This window comes from Podarcis vaucheri, assembly GCF_965113315.1.
Source record: "Podarcis vaucheri genome assembly, chromosome: 7".
NCBI lineage: Eukaryota > Metazoa > Chordata > Lepidosauria > Squamata > Lacertidae > Podarcis > Podarcis vaucheri.
In genome coordinates this window covers 58,011,355-58,032,973 of record NC_138765.1, presented here as the reverse complement: position 1 = coordinate 58,032,973, position 21,619 = coordinate 58,011,355, and the positions used below count along the sequence as shown (strand labels likewise).

The window sequence follows — 21,619 nt, the reverse complement described above, 5'->3', positions numbered from 1 at the left end:
CTCAAACTGAATTGGGCCAATTCAAGTCAACCTTGACTAGTAGGATGGAAGGCAGAGGAGGTCAACAGTAGATGGAACCAGAGTCAAGGACAGGCAAAACCACTTCTTTCTAGCTTTGCCCCCATCCTCTTTGCAAAGTTCTACAATGTCAATGCTGAGATTAAGGAGGAGGAAACTCTCAATGGGTTGTAAGTAAGAAGGCGAGCAAAACTGATGATGTTGACACCAGTTTTTCAAAGTATGGTAATCATTTACATCTCTAGCTCCCCCTGTCAGTCCTCTTATCATCCCCTAGGTAATTCATTGCCTCCCAGGTGGCAGTACTGCTCACCTTGGGAACCACAGCATTAGGTTCAAAGATAGCCAATAAGAGGGGAGCAAACAAGCAACACAAATTATATGTTTATAAATTCATTTCTAACATAATTGTATCTCTGCATTTCTCATACTAATGTGCAGCCTGGAACTTCACTATCCACCAGACAGACAGTCACTGCCATTAAAACAAAAGCCATTCTCATGTAGAAGACAGTAAGATTAGAAAATGTGTGTCACATCAAATTTGTGGAAAGCTATCAAACTTTTCTAGTTTTATCAAAGTGCTGCTGTAACCAGTGGCAGACTTTGGGCTTTAAAATTTCAGCAGCCCTTAGTGCAATGCCAAAATTTGTTGCCCACCCCCACCTCTCACTTTCTGTTCTAAGTCATGATTGCAGTGCCCCCTTTGGCTCCCTCTTGACTTGGCGCCCGGTGCAGGCAAAGTGGTTGCACTCCCCTAAATCTGCCTCTGGTGTAACTTCCCCCAATATCAAATGTGGTTTGACACATGGATGTTAGCTGCAGCTAGGATTTGAATAGCCTGCAATGGAAAACCTTCAAGTTCATAAGTTTATTGTTCTAGCCAAAGGTCTTGACAAACTTGTATTAGGCAATAGTATTAATAAAATAATACAGAACATACATCCATAATATAAAAATCCATAATATAATTTTTTTTGCAAAGTTCCTGAGCATTAAAACACAGTTTCCCTTGTGATTCTCTGACAGCTCCAATTCTAATATTTTTTCGCCTTTTAAAAATCCAATTTGTCAACATTCAAGATGTAAAAGAGAAGTTACCAGAGACACAAACAAACTCTTTATAATGATTATTAATCTAGATTTTCAAGATAACCTACAAAAGAGAACAAATATAAAACAGATCAAAAACACCAGAAACAAAAGCAATTATGGGTTGACTGGGTTGCCCAGAGAGCCACGTTTTAGACATTTTCCAAATAAAAAATATGCCCAGGATTTTAATTGATTTTATATGTAGTTTGTTTTTGTTTTTGTTTTTTACTTTTACTGTTGCTACAACAACAAACTCAAATCCAGCTTGATTTCATATTAAATCTCTGAATCACCACAACAATTTATAGAGACATCTTCTGATTATTGAAGGGTCCCAGCCCCCTAAAAAACATATTTGGAGGACCGAAATTGCCTCGGCCCCTAGGAGTCAGTGCCTATGTTGTGAAATATGGATGTCTTGATTTATATTGGTGTGTCACCATTTCTTTCTCTTATTTTAGTTTGTTTGCTTTGTATGATATAATGCTCTGTTACTGCACTTTTGAGTTGTTAATAATGTTAATAAATACATTTTCTAAAGTGGTTTGCCACATGCAAAACACGCGAGACAAACAGACACCCAAGACTCTCTTGAATATGTGGGCACTCTAGCATAGGTGGAGCTCATTCTGTGGATTTTCTTTTTTTAAATCCTGGCAGCAGAAATAATGAAATGCAAATATTAGCGTCTCCGCCTGGCTCCCACTTGGACTCAGCCCTGGCACTGTAGTTCAGCCACCAATTAATTCCCTCACACACCGTTCAGCATAATAGCCTTGCTCTGATCTGAAATGTCTTTTAAAAGTTAAAATTAAAAGTATATGCATAAAGATCAAAGCCTCTTTCAGAATTCATTTCCCCCCTCAGGCCCTATTAAAAAGCTGACACGGATGGCTGGAAAGAGGCAACTGTTTTGGCCACCTGGCAGCTCTCAACTGTGCTCTTTGCAAGCTTTGATCATGTGTAAAAAGAAGAAGAAGAAGAAGAAGCATCACAAATTGTGCAATGCGGTGATGGGCTCAGAAAGACATGCTGTGAAGATGTTTGCAAGCACAAACCTCTCCTATATGCAATGAGGTTTCAAATTCATACCCCCCCACACGTCTTTTACATCCTTTAATGAAGGGTGGTTTAAAGTGCACAAAATGCACACAAGGGCAGGGATGCAAAAGAAATTCAGCTTGGTTCACAATACAGTGTGGACCAACATAATCCACACTCTCTGAAATATTACCTGAAGTCCTATCAGTGTTGGCATTCTGACATCTCCTGATGACACACTTGCTTAGGCACATACCGTATTTTTCGCCCCATAGGACGCACCGGCCCATAGGACACACCTAGTTTTTTTGGGGGGAAATAAAGGGGGGAAAATTATTTTTTCCCCCCCAGGTGCGCTGTGCTAAGCCCGAAGCTTGGGGCGTGTGGGACTCAGCGTGCCACAAGCTTCTGGGTGCTGGCAAAGTCTCCGCTAGCCGTGGGAGAGCCGCGCGGCTCTTCCAGGGCTAGCGGAGCGCTGCGCTAATCCCGAAGCTTGGGGCGTGCAGAGTTCAGCGTGCCCCAAGCTTCTGGGTGCCAGCAAGGTCTCCGCTAGCTGTGGGAGAGCCGCACGACTTCATGCGGCTCTCCCAGGGCTAGCGGAGCGCTGCGCTAATCCCGTAGCTTGGGGCGTGCAGAGCTCAGCACGCCCCAAGCTTCTGGGTGCAGGCAAGCTCTCCGCTAGTCCTGGGAGAGCTGGGTCTCCCACGGCTAGCGCATAGCTTCCTGAAGCATGGAGAGCAAGAGGGGTCGGTGCGCACCGACCCCCCTCGCTCTCCAGGCTTCAGCGAAAGCCTGCATTCGCCCCATAGGACACACACACATTTCCCCTTCATTTTTGGAGGGGAAAAGATGCGTCTTATAGGGTGAAAAATACGGTATTCCCCAGAACACAACTTCTGGCTTTATTGTTTTAACTGTTTTTAAAACTGTTGTAATTGCCTTTCTTTTAATGGCTCATTTCATTGTATATTTTAATTAAGGCTGTTTTAGTTCCCAATGGAATTGTTATTCTGTATTTTAATTATGTATTGATTTGCTAGTTGTAAACCACATATATAAGTGTGTATAAATTAATATACTGACATATAAGCGGTGTATAAATTAATAAAGACCCACTGAATAAGAGCTGTTCTTTGAAACTTACACTTCTGAGAGTGGTGCCATGAAGCACTGTCCATCATTCACACCAAACATTTAAAGCACTGTGATAGCACTTTAAACAGTCATGGCTTCCTCTCCAAAAAACCTAGCAGCTCTAATTTGTTAAGAGCTGTTGGGGGACTCCTATAGTGACTTACATACAATCAAAGCAAGACAGTCCATACCAACAAGCTTACAGTCCAAGCAAACAAACAAACCAAGAGAAAATCAAAACTCCATAGTTGTCCCTATAATGATCATTTGGCACAGTTCAGGGACAGGAGGTCCCTGATGAAGCTGGGCTTCCAGCAAAGCTGATTAAATAAGCCCTGTTTCCTACATATCACACGGAGGCAGTCTAATGGAATGGCTGTCCCCAGGTGACAGTTAGCACAATCTCATGCAGTAACCAAACCATGATCTCCTGCAAAAAATCCAGGTTGTGCCTTTTTACAGGACACTTGGCGCCAGGGGTGCTGACTTTGGCCCCAGGTTATGGGTGCCCAATGGCGCCCGTGATGTAACGTGGTGTTGTGATGTCATGATGCCATGTTGCGTTAGGTTTCTATGAGAAGTCGCATTTGGAGGCCTGGTAGAACTTCCGACGTGGTCTGGGAGGTACTGTCGGAGCCTCGCATTGTGGGTGCTAATCACCCACAATTTTTTTTGGGGGGGTGCCCTGGCACCCAGAGTTCCCTAGACCTGGTGCCTATGCTTGGCGTGTATGGGAGTGAGCTCTGCTTCCCAGCTCTCCCACTGCTGGAACAGCTGCCCACAGAGTCACAATTCTCCAGAGTAGTTTAACAACCAGTCTCTATTGACATGGAACTCTGGGAGTTGCTGCTGTGTGAGGGGAACAGCACCCCTAAGAAACTATAGCTCTCATAATTATTTTGGAGGAAGCCATAACTGTTTCCTCATAGTTCTTTAAATGTATGGTGTGGATGTGGCCATTCTCCAACCAAATAAGATTTCAAAAAATATGTATACATTCATGAAAATATTATGCATTACATTAGAGAAAACACAAAGAGTGTGTTGGGAGAAACATGCACTAAAATGGTATGAAATTGTGTGTGAAAGCCTGGCCTAGAAGAGCTGAATTCAAATCACTTTCCCCCCAATATATTAAATCCTGCCTGCCTGCTCCCCCCCCAAATCTACGACATGTTATGAGAACATCAAAAGAATCCTAGGAATCATTGTATTCAAAACACTGGGAAGAAGTGCTTTGAATACAAACTGCTCTCTTTGGAAAGAAAAAAAGAATGCTCCTTTTTTTTAAAAAAAGAGCCTTTTTTTCTTTTCTTTCCATAGGAACTTGCAGAGTCCCTTGTGCAGCATTTCCCAAGCATCCTTGTCAGGGCAGGTGGAGGGCAGGTGGACATGGCTTAGCTGAGATAAAAGATGCTGAAAAGTCATTTGCATATAAAAGGGGCAGTGATGGCCTCCATCTCCTATGGCTTTAAAGGAGGATTTGACAGATTCAAGGAGGAAAAAGACTATCAATTGCTTCTAACCATGATGACTATGCTCTGTCTCCAGGGTCAGAGGCAGCAATGGTTTTGAGTACCAATTGCTGGAAACTGCAAAAGGGGAGAATGCTCTTTTGCTCGGACTCTGTTTGCAGGTTTCTTACAAGCATCTGGTTGGCCATCTTGAGAAGAGGATGCTGGAGTAGATGGACCACTGGACTGATGCAGCAGGCTCATCTTATGTTCTTATGAAATGGCCTGGAGAGCCAAATGGGGAGGACTGGCAGGTCAGATATGGGCTGTGGGCCAGAGGTTTCCAACCCCTGGTCTAGCACAATCCTGCTTCTCTGCTGTGCCCAACCAGATGTAGGGCAGCCACATTCCCAATGAAGAGGAAATGTCCCACCAAAAAGGGAGTCACACATTTGTGTAGCACTTGCATAAGCTAATTTATATACATAGATACAAATTTCAAAATAACCTGAAGGGCTTTGCTTGCCTTCATCATAACTTGCTCAAAATTTCAATGGGAACCACAGGAATATGCCTTATACAGAGTCAGACTATCTGGGTGATTATTGACTGGCTTTGGATCTCCAGGGTTTCAGGCAGGGAGTCTCTTCCAGCTCTATCTAGAGATACTGGGGACTGAACCTGTGACCTTCCACATGCAAAGCAAATGTTCTTACTACTGAGCTATGGCTCTTCTGGCTTTAAAAGGACCAAGATGCACAGCTAGGAGCAGAGTACCATCCAGCTCAGGTGACAGTGATTAAGTGAAGCAAGGGATGGAGAAGCAGTGGATGGAGAACCTTCAAGCTGTAGCTCACAACAGCTCCCCTCATCACTCACCATTGGCTATGTTGGTTGGGAATGATGGAGGCTGGAGTCCTACCACATCTGGAGGGTCACAGATGTTCCCCAATGCTGCATTTCCAAAGCTGACCTTTAGGAATGTTGGAAAGAAGTTGAAAGCAGGTGCTGTGTGCACAGAAGGAATGAGTTATGCCTTTCTCTTATGTATGTTTTTCATGCACTAATAGGAAAGCATTAGGGAATATGCTTTTGTATTCCGGCGTGTTGTGTTGTGTTTACAAAATCTGCACCCCCTACGATGAGTTGCTCTAGTACTGGATGCTCTTCAGAGGACCCTGCTGTTAGGCTCAACAAAAGTGCAACTTTCATCAAAGAACGCAGCAGAGACACCTTAAAGCACCCGTGATTAATCAGTTAATAAATCCCACACAGTGGAAGTAAATTAAGCTAACAGCACCAGGGCAAAATGAATGGGGTTGGGAAGGAAATTCTTCATTAAAATCCAGCAGACGCAAGAACCTGCCGATGGACAGACAACCACCCACCCCGATCTGAAGGATTGCACACCCAGAAAATGCAATCCATCACGTAAGTGACAGAAGAGGTCAGCCATTAATTAACATCCAAATTAAAGCTTTTCAAGTAAGGGTCACAACTGCCTTTGTTTTGACATTTAAATCATTGGCAATGCTCTTCCTGGCTTTGCATTCACAGCACGCCATCCCAATGCTTTTTGTTAATTGCCTTCATTTTTCATGTATACCATTTCATTTATTGTCATTTTTTAAAAAAGGACCCTCCCCCCCCCCCGCAAAAGCCACAACTCGTGTATGTTAAAAGTAAAACATGATTAATGCAACATGATTATTTTTATGCATGTAGCAGGGTTGCTTGGTGATGTTCTATCATCCCCGCATGAACAACGACTGCCACTGCTAGAAATTTGCCAACCCGGGTGGTTATTGAAGCTAAAGAGCTGCATGCTGCCAGGAGTATCATGATGACGGAGTCAATGGAAATTTCCCATAGGTGGCATCTAGTGAGAGAACAGGGTCAATTACCTTTTGAAACCCTTTAATATGAACAATGAGCAGCATCTTGTGTGGGTGGAAATCCACAACTTAGGGGCTGCCACGGAGAATTCCTTTCCCCTCTGAACCTCTGAGAGAGGTGGAACTTCCAAAAGTGTCCCTTCTGCTGACCTTAAGACTCGTGAGTGTCTGTAGTCTGCTGTACACTGCCTTGTTACTTTATACAAATTGGTGGTATATATATATTATATTATATATATATATTATATATATTATATTATATATTTGCTTTCGTAGATTTTCACGGGTATAGGAATGCAGGTTTTGGTGTCTTCGGGTGTCTTCCCGTGTAAGAGTCGGGGTGTCTGTGCGACGTTTCGACGAGGTCTCACTCGTCATCTTCAAGCTGGAAGGTTTCCTCCCCGTAGAGGTGAGATATTTGCTTTCGTAGATTTTCACGGGTATAGGAATGCAGGTTTTGGTGTCTTCGGGTGTCTTCCCGTGTAAGAGTCGGGGTGTCTGTGCGACGTTTCTCTTACACGGGAAGACACCCGAAGACACCAAAACCTGCATTCCTATACCCGTGAAAATCTACGAAAGCAAATATCTCACCTCTACGGGGAGGAAACCTTCCAGCTGAAGATGACGAGTGAGACCTCGTCGAAACGTCGCACAGACACCCCGACTCTTACACGGGAAGACACCCGAAGACACCAAAACCTATATTATATATTATATATATATATTTATGAATAAGGTGAGCGGGATGCAAACACCATAATTCTGCAGTAAACTAGATGAAGAAGGGTGTCATTTGCCACATAAATATGTCAGCAGTGGCTAAATATCTAGAGGATGGCTTCAAAGATTATAGCAATGAAACATTTACCAGTGTCTCTGGGACCCAAGAAGATCTAAGATGAAGTCATGCTGATTTCCTTAGAAACATTGGAAGCTGGGGGGTGGGGCAGAACATTTTAGCTACCTTTTCGTAGGTTAGTCAAAAGCTAAAGTGAAGAAGAAAAAATGAGAGAGGAAAGCAACAATGAGAAATTAGGTGCACCGACAGAAATGTTTCTACTGCTGCTACCCTGAGTTTGCCTGCTGTGTTCCATTTTTACTTGTCATCTGAAATTCTCTGGAGCTCTCAGGCATATTTTTTTTTGCTTTTGGGGTGCGGTAGATGAAACATGCTCAGAAACTTCAGTAGAAAATTGTGTTCTTGTTTCAAGTTGACCTGAGTCATTTATTGTGTCTCTGTGTTTGCATAATGGCGCACACACACACACACACACACTTACTCAAGTCAACTCAAACCAAGAAGACAATTTTTCACACTCAGAACCAGAGGTTGAGGGCCCACATGTTTCAAATTCCCCACACTTATGAGGAATCATGCAAAGGATCAGGATGCAAGGATTCATTCTGTTAAAATATTTTAAAGATTGTTATCATTGTTATTATAACAGTCCGGCTCATAATACAAAGATGATCTGCTTCTGAAGACAGTGTTAGAAAGACTCTAGAAGCATTGATGTGTATGTATAAGCAAGAAGATATCATGCCCAGAGGAAGGACAAGATATAAATTCTGTAAACCAAACAATCAGTAAGTAAGTATTGAGGCAGAGCAGGGGAAGGCATAACTGAGTCTTGGAGAAGCCTCTTTTCCCACCAGGGTCTGCTTCTTGTTCCAATCCTAGTATCCATCAGGAAAAGACGCTTCTCTAGGGCTGGAGTACACCACATCACATCCCTTAACAGTCTTGACTTGAGCGGGACATTGCAGAATTACAAAAGCCACCCTGGCTTCTGATTGGAATGTCCCATTTCGACTCATGCAGCACATGAACTATGGAACTTGCTCCGACTGCAGGCAGTGATAGCCACCAATTTGGAGGATTTTAAAAGGTTAGAGGAGGAGGAGGTTATCAACAGCTGTGGACCATAATGGTGAGACTTTTCTTCCATGTTCAGAGGCAGTCATGCTTCTGAATACCAACTGCTGGAAAATTCAGCAGCATTTTTGTGCTCAGGTCCTGCTTATAGGTTTCCCAGAGGTATCTGGACAGCCATTGTGAGAACAGAATGCTGGACTATTTGGACCACTGGCTTGATCCAGCACGCTCTCCGTACATTCTCATGATGCCTTCTCCTTCATAGATTAATAGGCAAAACATTCATCTCCCCACCCTGTTTCAAACTTCTTTATTGCACTTTGTTTTATATCTCACTACAAGGCATTTTAAAAGGTTGTTGAATGTGGGAAGCAAACTTTTTTATTGCTTCAGCCTGCATGCAAATAATAAAGAGAGAGAGAGAAGCCTCTTCACTTCTGCCTCTTTCTTTCCCCTCGTAACTTTCATGAATAATGAACACAAGGGCATTTACAACTAAGTAGTAAATACATAAGAAGGAAGTAAAAAAAAAAGCCCCGTTCTTAATTACTGACGGAAACAGTGGCAATGGTATGTGTGGCATGTTTCTGTTTAAATTAAAAAATATCAAGGGGATTTGCAGAGCATGGGGAGGGGGAGATAGATGTTCCCCTACAACAAAATATGACTGTTCTTTTCAATCTTCAGCTGAGAATTAAAAGTACTCTGTTTATTGAAGACTACAAAAGCAATCACCGTTAGACTTGCTTTGCATATTTGCTCTATTAATTTACATACTCATGGTGGGCTGCACATGCAGATGCAACGACTAAATTACACTGTTCTTGAGTAATGGCAACATTAAAAAAAGTGCTCAGCCTAGTCAAACAGACAATAAAAAATATTGATGAGTCGGCAGGAAATCCTCTGGTTTAGGGACACTTCTTCCACACTGATCCATCTTGGGGTTTGATTGTACCCTCTTGCCCTTATCTCTTATCTCATTCTGCTAAGCAATCCCCTCAAGTAGGACACTGCTATCATCCTACACTGAAAATATGTGGATCGAATTCCCAGAGCTTCAAAGATTTTGAGGAGAGGCTAATATAATTGACCTGTTATTTTCTCAACCTTCCAGCTGCACACATGCCTCTCCTAATTGCGAGAGGAATGGGTGGCCCCAGCTGAGCCCAGTAGATGTTGGGACCAAAGGGAATTGGCTGCTCCTGGTAGGGACTCTGGGACACTTGCTATGAAAGACACATCAACCTTGGATCTGGAGGTTGGATCTCCATACCACTGACTTAAGACACATTTAAAGCACATACATTCTGATCAGCCATGGCATCCCTCCAATAATTATGCGAGCTGTAGTTTATAAAGGGTGCTGAGACTTGTTAGGATATTCTCCTTGAAGAGCTTTAATTCCCAAAGTTCCCATTGAAGAGGGACTGGTTGTTAAACCATCATGGGAACTGGAGCTCTGGGAGGGGAACAGGGATCTCCTAACAACTCTCAGCACTCTTAACATACTACAGACCCCAGAATTCTTTGGGGAGGAGTCATGACTTTTTAAAGTGGTATCATAGTGCTTTCAGGGTGTGGCATGAATGTGGCCCCAGGCAAATCGCTCTCTCCAGGTGGCCTCATGCATCCAATGCACCTACTGTACTAATGCAGGGTAGCAGTGGGCTGACTTCACCCAGAGTGTGGCATAGTGGATTGCCTTGATGCCCCTTGTGTCTAATGAGAATGCAGGCTTTAATCCATCATGGCTGAGACCTAGAACTTCTGATCTAATTAAATTGGCTAGAAGTGTAGGGCCAACATTCCACTGAAGTGGAATATCATACCAATTTGGTGTCTCTGATGAGTAGAACTGCCTAATTTCTTAGATCACTAAGAGATGATGATGATGATGATGATGATGATTATAGTTTTATACATATAATTTTATTATATTTATGGTTTCCCCAGCCACCGGGGCAGCTTACATCATATATAAAACCACAATAAAACATCAAACATTAAGAAACAGAATATCCTATTCGGGCAATAAACAAACCAAAAAATCAATAGAAACCAATAATAACAACAAGATAACAAGCAGCAGCCTTGCTTTGTCTTTCCTTGACTTAATATTAAAAACGGTGTCTTAATTATTATGCCAGTTTCACACCAGTGCAATTTGCTGGTTATCACAGAGGCAGCAATTGGATATGGCTGAAACAGCTTTTCCTTTCTATAGGATCAAACACAGAGAAACAAAAAACCAACAAGACATTTGAATCAGACACCCTCCAACTGCACATCACTTTGAGGTGGCCAATGGCAAAAGGCAAAAAAATGAAGCTGTTTCCCCCTGCTTGATTTGAGACCACTAAGCCCCCTTGGGAACTATGGCCAAAATGCTCATTCAAATTAACAACCAGTTCTCTTTCTCTCCCTCCATCTTTTCCTCCCGTCCCCCTCAGTTTCTGAGGAAATTTTAATTTAACTACTGATAAGATTTCTTACCCACCCTTCACCATAAGCTTCCAGGACTGGTTACAGCAATACAACCATACAATTAAAGAAGGGGAGGCAGGAAGAGGACAAGGAGGAACAGGAGAAAAAGTAAAATAGTGTAGGTATAGAATGCTCATTTAAAAAAAAAAAATCCCAAGCAGAAACAACATGGTATATATTAACCAAAAGAGAAGAGGAAGTTCTACAAGAATACCTTAAGTGCCAACAATCATGGTAAAGATGTTCATCTTCAGTGTATGATGGAAACTCACACTGTAGCATATCCTTGCCTTGTTTCCATAATTTCAAAAGCATGGCAGAACTAAGGGGTCTACATCATTTTTTGAAACATCCCAGTGAATTTATCAACACTTACCTTTGTACCTTCGAGTAGTATTAAATATGGTGGAGTGTACCTTTATTAGCTTGGCATTAAGATTTGCATGACCAAAATTATTCTCGGGAAGTCATATTAAGCCCTAGAGCCTATTGAGCACGGGGTGGGGTGGTGTATTAGAAGACAAGAACTGCCTTATACCAAGTTGGACCATTTGTTCATCTGGCTCATTAATGACTATCCTGACCAGCAGCTGTTCTCCAGAGTTTTTAGGCAGGAGTCATCCCGGTCCCTACATAGAGATGCTAGGGATTATATCTGGGTTCTCTATACAAAGCATGTGCCACAGCCCTTTTGAATGAATGATGTTCAAAAATCAAGCATATGTGCCCTTAAAAAGAAAGGATCCTCGGGGATATGATGTTAGAGAATGTTCTTCTAGAACAACATGTGCACTATCCTTGAAACAAGCACAGTAAAACACAGGTAGAATCCTTTTACACACACAACCTAGAAGGATCGAATATTCACGAGAGCCTCTTGAACATCAAAACAAGATGTCCAATAGTAATGACGACTAGACAGCTAAAGCTCCCTTTTGTTCAAAGGAAGTGGACTTCAAATCACTGAGAGTATTTTGACTCACTTAATTTTTTTACAGGGAGAATTATTTTGGAGCCAGTGTGGTGTAGTGGTTAAGAGCGATAGACTCGTAATCTGGGGAACCGGGTTCACGTTTCCGCTCCTCCACATGCAGCTGCTGGGTGACCTTGGGCCAGTCACACTTCTCTAAAGTCTCTCAGCCTCACTCACCTCACAGAGTGTTTGTTGTGGGGGAGGAAGGGAAAGGAGAATGTTAGCCACTTTGAGACTCCTTTGGGTAGTGATAAAGTGGGATATCAAATCCAAACTCTTCTTCTTCTTCTTCTTGGGAATTCAAAATTCCCTACAACATGCAGATCCAGTATCACTGAGAGCATGCATTGCTGAGATATGTCTATATCACACTAACTGGGAAACATGGAAGAGTTGCATTGTTTCTTCTGTCCAAGGATGGCACATATGAAAAACAGGCAGAGAACAAGTCAGGTCATTCCCCAGCAAACTGTTATGAATGCACAAGGTTTGCTTCGCACACCTTGAGAATGGTGGTCATCAGCCATCTATTTATTTATTACAGTGATTTTTATGCCACTTAATCACAGTTGTCTCTAAGCAGTGCACAGGAGACTAAAAAAAGCAGTTCTAAAAATAGTTAAAAATGAATTAAAACAATAAGAACAGAATTCAATTAAAAGCCTGTTGAAGGATAAAGAAGTGATCAGTAAGTGCCAAAAGTTCAACAGGGAAAGGGCCTTTCTGATATCAAGTGGCACAATACTGAACACATGACCCTCTGTGGATACAAGCCATGCAACCCAGCCATGGGGGACCACTAACAGGGACTTACTCAAAGACCCTAGTGACCAAGCAGGGATATAATGGATCAGGCATTCCCTGAGGTTTCCTGGACCCAAGTTATGAAGGGATTTGTTAATTAATACAAGAACCTTGAACCTGGCCTGGTAGGGTATGGGAATCCAATGCAAGCTTTTCACACTGGAGTTCCATGCTGGTGATAGTCTGTTCCCATCAAAAATCTAGCTGCAGCATTTTGCACCGGCAGGAGTCTCTGGACAACAACAACAACAACAACAACTTATTTTTTTATACCCTGCCCATCCAGCTGGGTTTGCCCAGTCACACTGGGCAGCTCAAGGGTAGCCCCACACAGCATGCATTGCAGTAATTGAATCTTTAGCCTAACTTGAATCATGGTGGCCAGACAATCTCTGTCCAAAAATGGCCATAGCTGGTATAGCAGCTGTAGCTGGTAAAAGGCATCCCTAGTCACTTAGGCTACCTGAGCCACCAATATTGGTGCAGGAGCACCCACAAACTCTGAATCTGTTCTTTCAGAGAGAGTACAATTCTATCTAGCACAGGCAACTGGCCCATCTTCTGCACATTGGAACCATCAACCCACAGCATCTCCATCTTCTCAGCGTTCAAGCTTAGCTTCCTGGCTCCACCCAGGCATTAGGAACCATTAACTTTTGTCACCACAGAGACAAGTGAAAAAAACTTCCAAACCACGTATCAAGAGTCTTATGCAGTTGAGGCTTTCTGTAGTTCTTCTATGAGAAATCCCACCAACACTATATTTGGACAACCTTGGCTCAAATCCAAGACATTTGTGGATGCAACACTTCATCCATCGGTCATGAAACCTCCAGAAATATGAATGGCAACACCACTACATGTTCTCCAGTTCCCCCTTAGTACCTTGATCAAACAACTCAAGTGCAGAAAGCACAGTTAAGACTTTATGGACCATTTAGCCTTGTGCTATCTGCTTGCCAAGCACACAAAGCCTCTTCCCATCAGTGCCAGCACTTTAATGCAACACCTGTCTACTGGAAATGGAATTTGGCCATGCAGTTAATTCATACTCCCAGCTAGCAATAGCAGTTGGTCACCAGAGGTTCAAATGCAGAGGATAAGAAAATGTCTGGAAAGGTTTGAGTAGCACATTCTGAGGTTAAACACATAGCAGGAACATCTTGTGGACAAGTTGCAAGACACACACTCAATTGCAACTCAAGGTTCTCTATCATAGTCACTCGTTATCAGCACAAAACCAACAAATTAATTCAAGAACCAAATAATTCAGGAGAAAGGGTACAGTGATTATTCCCAGTGTCCACATCAATATTCAAGCCAACCATTAATTAATGGACAGGAACTACTCAACACAGAGCCATAATACAAAGAAAAGTCTGTATTAATATGGGCTTAGAAAAAGCCTCTCCCGCTTTCAAAATAATAATAATAAAATAAATAGAAGTAATCAAACTCCTGTAGGAACAACAGAGGGGAGCCTGTCACAAGGACAATGAATTTTCTGATATATTCCAAAAATGATAGGAACACACAGGCTGTGGTTAATACAATTTGTGTGCGTGTGCAGAAATGACATATGAAAATAAGCTTCCTTACAATTCAGAATCGGCTGGTCCGCCATGAATGCAGACGGGTGTTCAATATGAAAAACCTTTTGTTGGAATCCAGGGATGCATTCTAAATCTTCCGTGAACACATGCAGCAGCACCTGAGAAAACAAAGGGGAAAATGACTTTTCATATCTGCTTGTTCACCGCTCATGCTGGCTTCTGCAAATGATAGCAGGTTTGGATTTAACTTTCCACGAGATTAAAAATGCTCCCTTACATCACAACTTCCCTTTAAGTTTGCTAGTTACTTTTTAAAAAATCCCTTTAAGTTTGCTAGTTCTTGCCTTGAGGGTGTACTGCGGAGCTTTCATGCAAACTGTAAGAGGAAGTGACATAAATACATTTCCCATGCAGTCAATCTAATGCAGTTAACAAAGCACATCAAACAGGTATTTCAGGACACTCATCTTTGGCGTGTGTGTGTGTGTGTGTGTGTCCTATTGGGTTGCCCATTGATTTCAGTGTTTGAGTGCCAGTAATCTCCCAGGACATGAAAGTTCAGTGTGTGCGGAAGCAGTCTCTGAGAAGCAAGCTGTTAAATGTCTTTGAAATGTTAACATCTGTGGGCACTGGGGGGAAGAAAGGCAATGAGGAGACCATGGGACTAATTGTACATGGTGCAAATCTGTTAATTAAGGCCCAAAGTAGCCATTATCGGGGACATTATGGGCTGCTACCTACCAACCATGACACCATTGAGCTTACAATTTCCTTTCCCACAAGCAGCCACCAATGTTGCAAATGGGGAACAGGGAGTTTAATGATGCTCAATGGTAGAGGACATATTTTGCCTGCAAGAGGTCCCAGGCTCAGTCCCTGGCAGGAGAGGGAAAGATTATTGTCCAAAACTCTGTATGTTTGAGAGCCACTGCCAATCAGTTGGCATGTTTGATTTATTTATTTTTATTTATTTTGAACCAACATGGCAACCCGAGATAGTTTTAACTGGAGCTCCCATGAGTCAACCCTGGGACCACCAGCATGCAAAGGATGAATAAGATGATGTAAGCAATATCTGTAATATGGAGCAATACTTCAATGGAGACATTGCTTTCCCTGTCAGGCAATTGGGAAGCAAAATATATTGCACTGCACAGCATAGGAAGGATAGGAACATTTTCAACACAGTGGTACTCTTGAATAATGCATCACAGCAAAAACACTAAACACTGAGCCTCTATCCTATGGGGTACTTTGGAGAACGACTACTCTAGCCCTGAAGACAACAAAGTTTTCAGCTGGACACAGCTTCATTGTTCAGTCTTTTGAAGGAAGACAAAAACATAGCCTGCAGGAGGCGGGAGGAACACTACTTCCCATCTTCAGCATAAGCCACAATTTGCCCAGTTTTGGCTATCATTCAAAAGATGTTTACCTGGAGGAAGACTTGAAATGAAATGTTTGCAGCATGCTGGAAGGTGAATCTGAAGGTGAAAGTTAAGTACAGTTTGTGTCAGTGTTTGTATGAGATCACTGATCTGCCTTGTCACTGTATGAGCGCTTGGCCAAGGAAAGGGAGGAGAAAGGCAAAAAGAAAGGAATTTGTCAAAGTCCACTTCCAAAGTGATTCCTCTGAGTGCAGCTGAAATCTCATAAGGCTATTTTCCTGGGTAATCTTAAATAAAGAACAAGCTTGCGATGATGGAAAACTAGAGACAAAACAAGCCAAACACATACTGCCCAATATTTTGAAAGGTTCAGTGGAGCACGCACATGGCTCTGAAAAACCATCAGGAAGCCAAGAGCTTGGGCGATGAACCTGTGACTCTCCATATGCTGTTGGACTACAACTCCCATTGTTCTTGACTACTGACCATGCTGTCTGGGACAATGACTGCTGGAGCATCACAGGTTACTCATTCTTGGCCTAGAGGCATCAGCACCTTAGAGCCGCCCAATCAGCTTGAAAATGGAGCTTTTAAGCAACTGAGAAGTATTTTTCTATGTGCTCTTTGGAGCCAATCAATATGCAAGGAGGTGAGTAATACAAGTGAGGAAGAGCACCGAGGAAGAGTCATTCTACATGCTGGAAAGCTAAGCATTAACACTGAAAACACAAGGTGTTTCAGTTTCAAGAGAATGGTTTGCAAGTTCTGGTATGTACAATAGAACTTCAAGGAAAACTGAAATAAGTTACACTGTAAGAACATATTGGAGCACACTAAATCATTTGCCTACATTCACAGAAAATAGATATATCTAGTTGAAAAGCAGTTCACGGAGGTCTGCATTGATCTTTGCAATGCACCACGAATTATTACTATTGTATAATTATATAGAAGGGACGCGGGTGGCGCTGTGGGCTAAAGCCTCAACGCCTAGGGCTTGCCGATCAAAAGGTCGGCGGTTCGAATCCCCGCGGCGGGGTGCGCTCCCGCTGCTCGGTCCCAGCGCCTGCCCATCTAGCAGTTCGAAAGCACCCCCGGGGGCAAGTAGATAAATAGGTACCGCTTACCAGCGGGAAGGTAAACGGCGTTCCGTGTGCGGCTCTGGCTCGCCAGAGCAGCGTTGTCACGCTGGCCACGTGACCCGGAAGTGTCCCCGGACAGCGCTGGCCCCCGGCCAATAGATGTGAGATGGGCGCACAAACCCCAGAGTCTGTCAAGACTGGCCCGTTCGGGCAGGGGTACCTTTACCTTTAATTATATAGAACCTTTTAATGAGGGTGAGAGAGGAGAGCGCAAAATTTGGTCTGAAGCTCAACATAATAAAAACTAAGATTATGGCCACTGGTCCCATCACCTCCTGGCAAATAGAAGGGGAAGAAATGGAGGCAGTGAGAGATTTTACTTTCTTGGGCTCCATGATCACTGCAGATGGTGACAGCAGCCAAGTAAAAGATGCCTGCTTTTTAAGAGAAAAGCAATGACAAACCTAGACAGCATATTAAAAAGCAGAGACATCACCTTGCCGACAAAGGTCCTTATAGTTAAAGCTATGGTTTTCCCAGTAGTGATGTATGGAAGTGAGAGCTGGACCATAAAAGAAGGCTGATCGCCGAAGAATTGATGCTTTTGAATTATGGTGCTGGAGGAGACTCTTGAGAGTCCCATGGACTGCAAGAAGATGAAACCTATCCATTCTTAAGGAAATCAGCCCTGAGTGCTCACTGGAAGGGCAGATTGCAAAGCTGAGGCTCTAATACTTTGGCCACATCATGACAAGAGAAGACTCTCTGGAAAAGACCCTAATGTTGGGAAAGACTGAGGGCACAAGGAGAAGGGGACAACAGAGGACGAGATGGTTGGACAGTGTTCTCAAAGCTACCAACATGAGTTTCACCAAGCTGCAGGAGGCAGTGGAAGACAGGAGTGCCTGGCGTGCTCTGGTCCGTGGGGTTGGGCACGGCTAAATGACTAAACAACAAGTATAATCTTAGAAGGTAGTGTAATCTTAGAAGGATGTGTGGCTGCAAGGAACCACAGTTTTGAGACAGAGTGACTGTCATGAAGGAGCCCTGAACTTCTGAATTTGCCACTACCCTATTGCATACAACCCAATAACTTATTTGGTTGGTGTTGTGGGTGCTTTTTAACACACCTGGCATTTGAATTCCATTCCTCTCACTTAAATGTATCTCAGCCGGTAGCCTGAGAGCTTGACGCCAAGACAAGTTGGCAGAGCTCAGGCAGAGCAGATGGATATATTCCTCGTCCTAAATGGTGTGCAACAACTTTGACCTTTTGTTCAAGTGATAAACTAGAAGATTGGAAGGAGCCAGGAGTGGGACAGAATGAACAAGCCATGGTCCACCCTACAGTGCTCAGACAGCAGTAGTTTGTAGCTCACCTTATTCTCTGGGTATGCATGGAGAAATTTGATTCAGTTCACATGTAAAGGCAAACTTACAATACTGTATATGCAATTTCTGAAACAATGCACCAACTGAAATGCTGTAATCACTCAAATTCACTCTTCCCAGAGTTTTGCTATGCAGTTTGCAAGCCCCCTAATTTTTTCCCCTAAAATCCTAAGGTAAAGAACATCAGGTTGTGCATTATAATTTGGGAAATCATTTTGTGTATATTCAAAATTGCATAAAAAATGTGTACATTTGGAGAAATTCAACAACAGTGGTAGCACGGGTTAAGACCTTAATTTATTCTGGAGGTCCGTACTTAACCTGAATCTGTTCTTAACCTGAGGTACCACTTTAGCTAATGGGGCCTCCCGCTGCAGCTGCACCGCTGCTGTGCATTTTCTGTTCTCATCCTGAAGCAAAGTTCTTAACCCGAGGTACTATTTCTGGGTTAGCGTAGACTGCAACCTGAAGCGTCTGTAACCCAAGGTACCACTGTACAATGCTGATGAATCTTCATGGGAATTTTTTTAAAAATAAATAAATAAATCATAAGCTGATGTGGAAATATGGAGCACTGGACTTAAGTTTGAGAGGGACAGAGAAGCCAAAATTCTTACATCCTTATACATACAATCACATCGATATTGCTTTTCTCAGTCTTATCAATGGAATCTTGAGCTGGAGATGGTAAAGGGACAGAAAACTAAAGCATTTGGAGAGAAATGAAAACCTCTTATCCAAACCTCTCAGCAAAGAAACAGATAGGTGTTATTGGCTTACTGTGGAGATCAAACTAAAGAAATGAGTACCCTGAATGGCTTCAGAAATTATCCTGCAAGGGATGTGTGTGAGATCATCTTAGTGACCCAAAGTGCCCTGCTTTCTCCTGGGAATAATTACAAGATGCTGGCCCAGCCCTCTTGCAAAACGAGATCATTCTAGCTGCACGATTTCCATCACATTCTTCTCTCCTAGATGTTTGGCAAGGTGCCAAATTCACCTGCACCCAGAAGGTTTTTAATTAATTATCTTTTAAAAGCACAGGCCTGCTTCTGCGTTCCTTACCCACATACACCGTGAAAAATTCCTTTGTTGAAATTAAATGGCTGCCTTGTCTGCTAAAGGTCTTTGCTTTGAAAAATTCACAGTCCCCAGAACAGAATAAATACAAACTGAGAAAAGAACCTACCATGAAAACATTGAAGGGGGTAAGGACACATACTCTGTTTAACCCACAACATTCATTTCATTAACAAAGTACAGTTGAGGGTGTTAACAACACCCCTGCTGCAAACGGTTTATCAATCAGAGGAAAAGTCTTGTGCCTCCAATACTGGCTAGCACCCAATCTGAGCCTCTTCAAAATTTATCCAAGTTGGAGACCATCTCTATGTCTTGCAATAGAGACGTGCTTTCTCCCTCTCCCATAACACTAGAACTCATGGGCATCCAATGAAGCTGAATGCTAGATCCAGGGCAGATATTAAAAAGTACTTCTTCACACAGCACACAAGTAAATGGTGGAACTCATTCCCATAGGGAGCAATAAGGATCACCAATATGGATGGCTTTAAAAGAGGATTGAAGAAATACATGGAGGACAAAGTTATCAATCGCTTCCATGGTTGGAGGCAGTAATGCTTCTGAATACCAGTTGCTAGGAAAATACAGGAGTGCTCAAATCTTGCTTGCAGGTTTCTCACAGGCAGATAGTTGGCTACTGTGAGAACAGGATGCTGGACTTCATAGAATCATAGACTTGTGGACCCAAAGGGTCATTTAGTCCAACCCCTGCAATGCAGGGGTCTCAACACGCAATTTCCCCATCCAATTTGAAACCATACCAGACCCTGTTTAGCTTTGCAAATGTGCTAGCCATTTTATTGCTGTACCAGCTCTTCTTAAGCTTTTAAGTGAAGAAATAATTCGCCATAACTCACAACTGTTGATCTAATGGTGGCAAAGATTCAGGAAGTGAAACTTCCTTCCATCACAGGATAATCATGTTGCACAACATGCTGCACTTGTTGAACTTCTTCTGATCCTGCAAGTATTAAGTAGGGACAGAGTTTTGCTCAAAAAAGCTAGCAAATCCCGTCCATCAAAAAATCAGTTTATGGACTCATTTCTCCTCCTCTCTTTTCTTTCTTTATTCCTTTCTTTCCCCCTCCAGAGGCATTCCAGAGAGTTTCTTAACAGCAGGGAGATAGCCTCTGAAACAAGCTGCTGCACAGAACATAAAATTAATTTCCAACTAGCTGGTCTCAATGTCATCAAAATAGATTGGGCAATTTCAGGTTTAGAAATCATTTTCTCAACTTGTTCCACTGTAACTCTTCTCCATTATTTATCACCTTCAGGGGCATTAGATCATAAAGCCATAAGCTCCAGACTGCTAATTTCATTTCGAAAGCTGAAAGTGTCTCAGCACATCCGGGTGGCAATTAGATGGCCGCCCATAACTTAAGCACCAGTTCAGCCCTCAAAATCATCTTAAGCGGGGCTCCAGTGGTGCACCCAGCCATCTGCCAGCATGAATTTTTGGCTGGGATTATTAATGCAACACAGGGCTCATTGTGCGAAGAAACTGTTCAAAAAACCCAAACACCTGAGCACAGTCAATGGAGAAAGTTAGGTAACTTTCTGTCCTCAATGCCAGGAATGTAGAAAATGCCATATCCTGAGATAGGTCACTGGCCCAGCTAACCAACCAGTAGTGTCTTGTTGCCCATTGGGACTCATGATGCAGAAAGCAGAGAGGCCAAAAGTAGGTGGAGCCAGGAAGCCAATGATAGGCAGTGCAAACTAATTCTAGCTTTGTCCCCATCCTCCTTCCTGTTGAGTTTTCCAAAGGCAACATTAAGAAGGTGGAAGCTGACCAGCAGTGCCCGACCCCTGATTGGTTGTATGTAAGAAGGTAGGCCTATGGGGACTTGCTGAGGGGGAACTGGAGCTTGGTGGGGCAGTGCCCCATTCACCTAAATGGAACAGCCTCCACTGTAGACAAACATTGTCTTCTCCATGGTTGGGGAGCCTGTTGAAGCCTGAGGGCTACATTGCTGTACAGTCATACCTCGGGTTGCGAACGTGATCCATGAAGAAGGCACGTTTGCAACCCACAGCATTTGCAGCCTGAAGCGCCGTGTCTGCACATGCACATGACATCATTTGGCACTTCTGTGTATGCGCCGAAACTCAGAAGTAACCCGTTTTGGTACTTCTGGGTTCAGCGCAGCCTGTAACCCAAAAACGCACAACCCGCAGCATTCATAACCCAAGGTATGACTGTATGTCCTGAGCACACAAGGAGGGCAAATGGCCAGCAGTTTTAATTCTTTACTGACAAAGCATGAACTTCCTGAGGTGCACTAAGCATGCGCGCACACATGCTTCTAGTGGCTTGGTACTGTAGCTGGTGCCCCTCCCT

General features: G+C 43.1%; 1 protein-coding gene across 2 annotated transcripts in view; it reads right to left on the bottom strand.

Moving 5' to 3' along the window:
- CDH13 (cadherin 13) overlaps window positions 1-21,619 on the bottom strand; it is a 681,110-nt gene that overhangs the window by 471,812 nt on the left and 187,679 nt on the right. For both annotated transcript variants that reach the window (XM_082232914.1, XM_082232915.1), the window contains exon 2: window positions 14,377-14,488. In XM_082232914.1, the coding sequence (XP_082089040.1) occupies window positions 14,377-14,488 (112 nt within the window). The remainder of the gene's footprint in view (window positions 1-14,376; window positions 14,489-21,619) is intronic.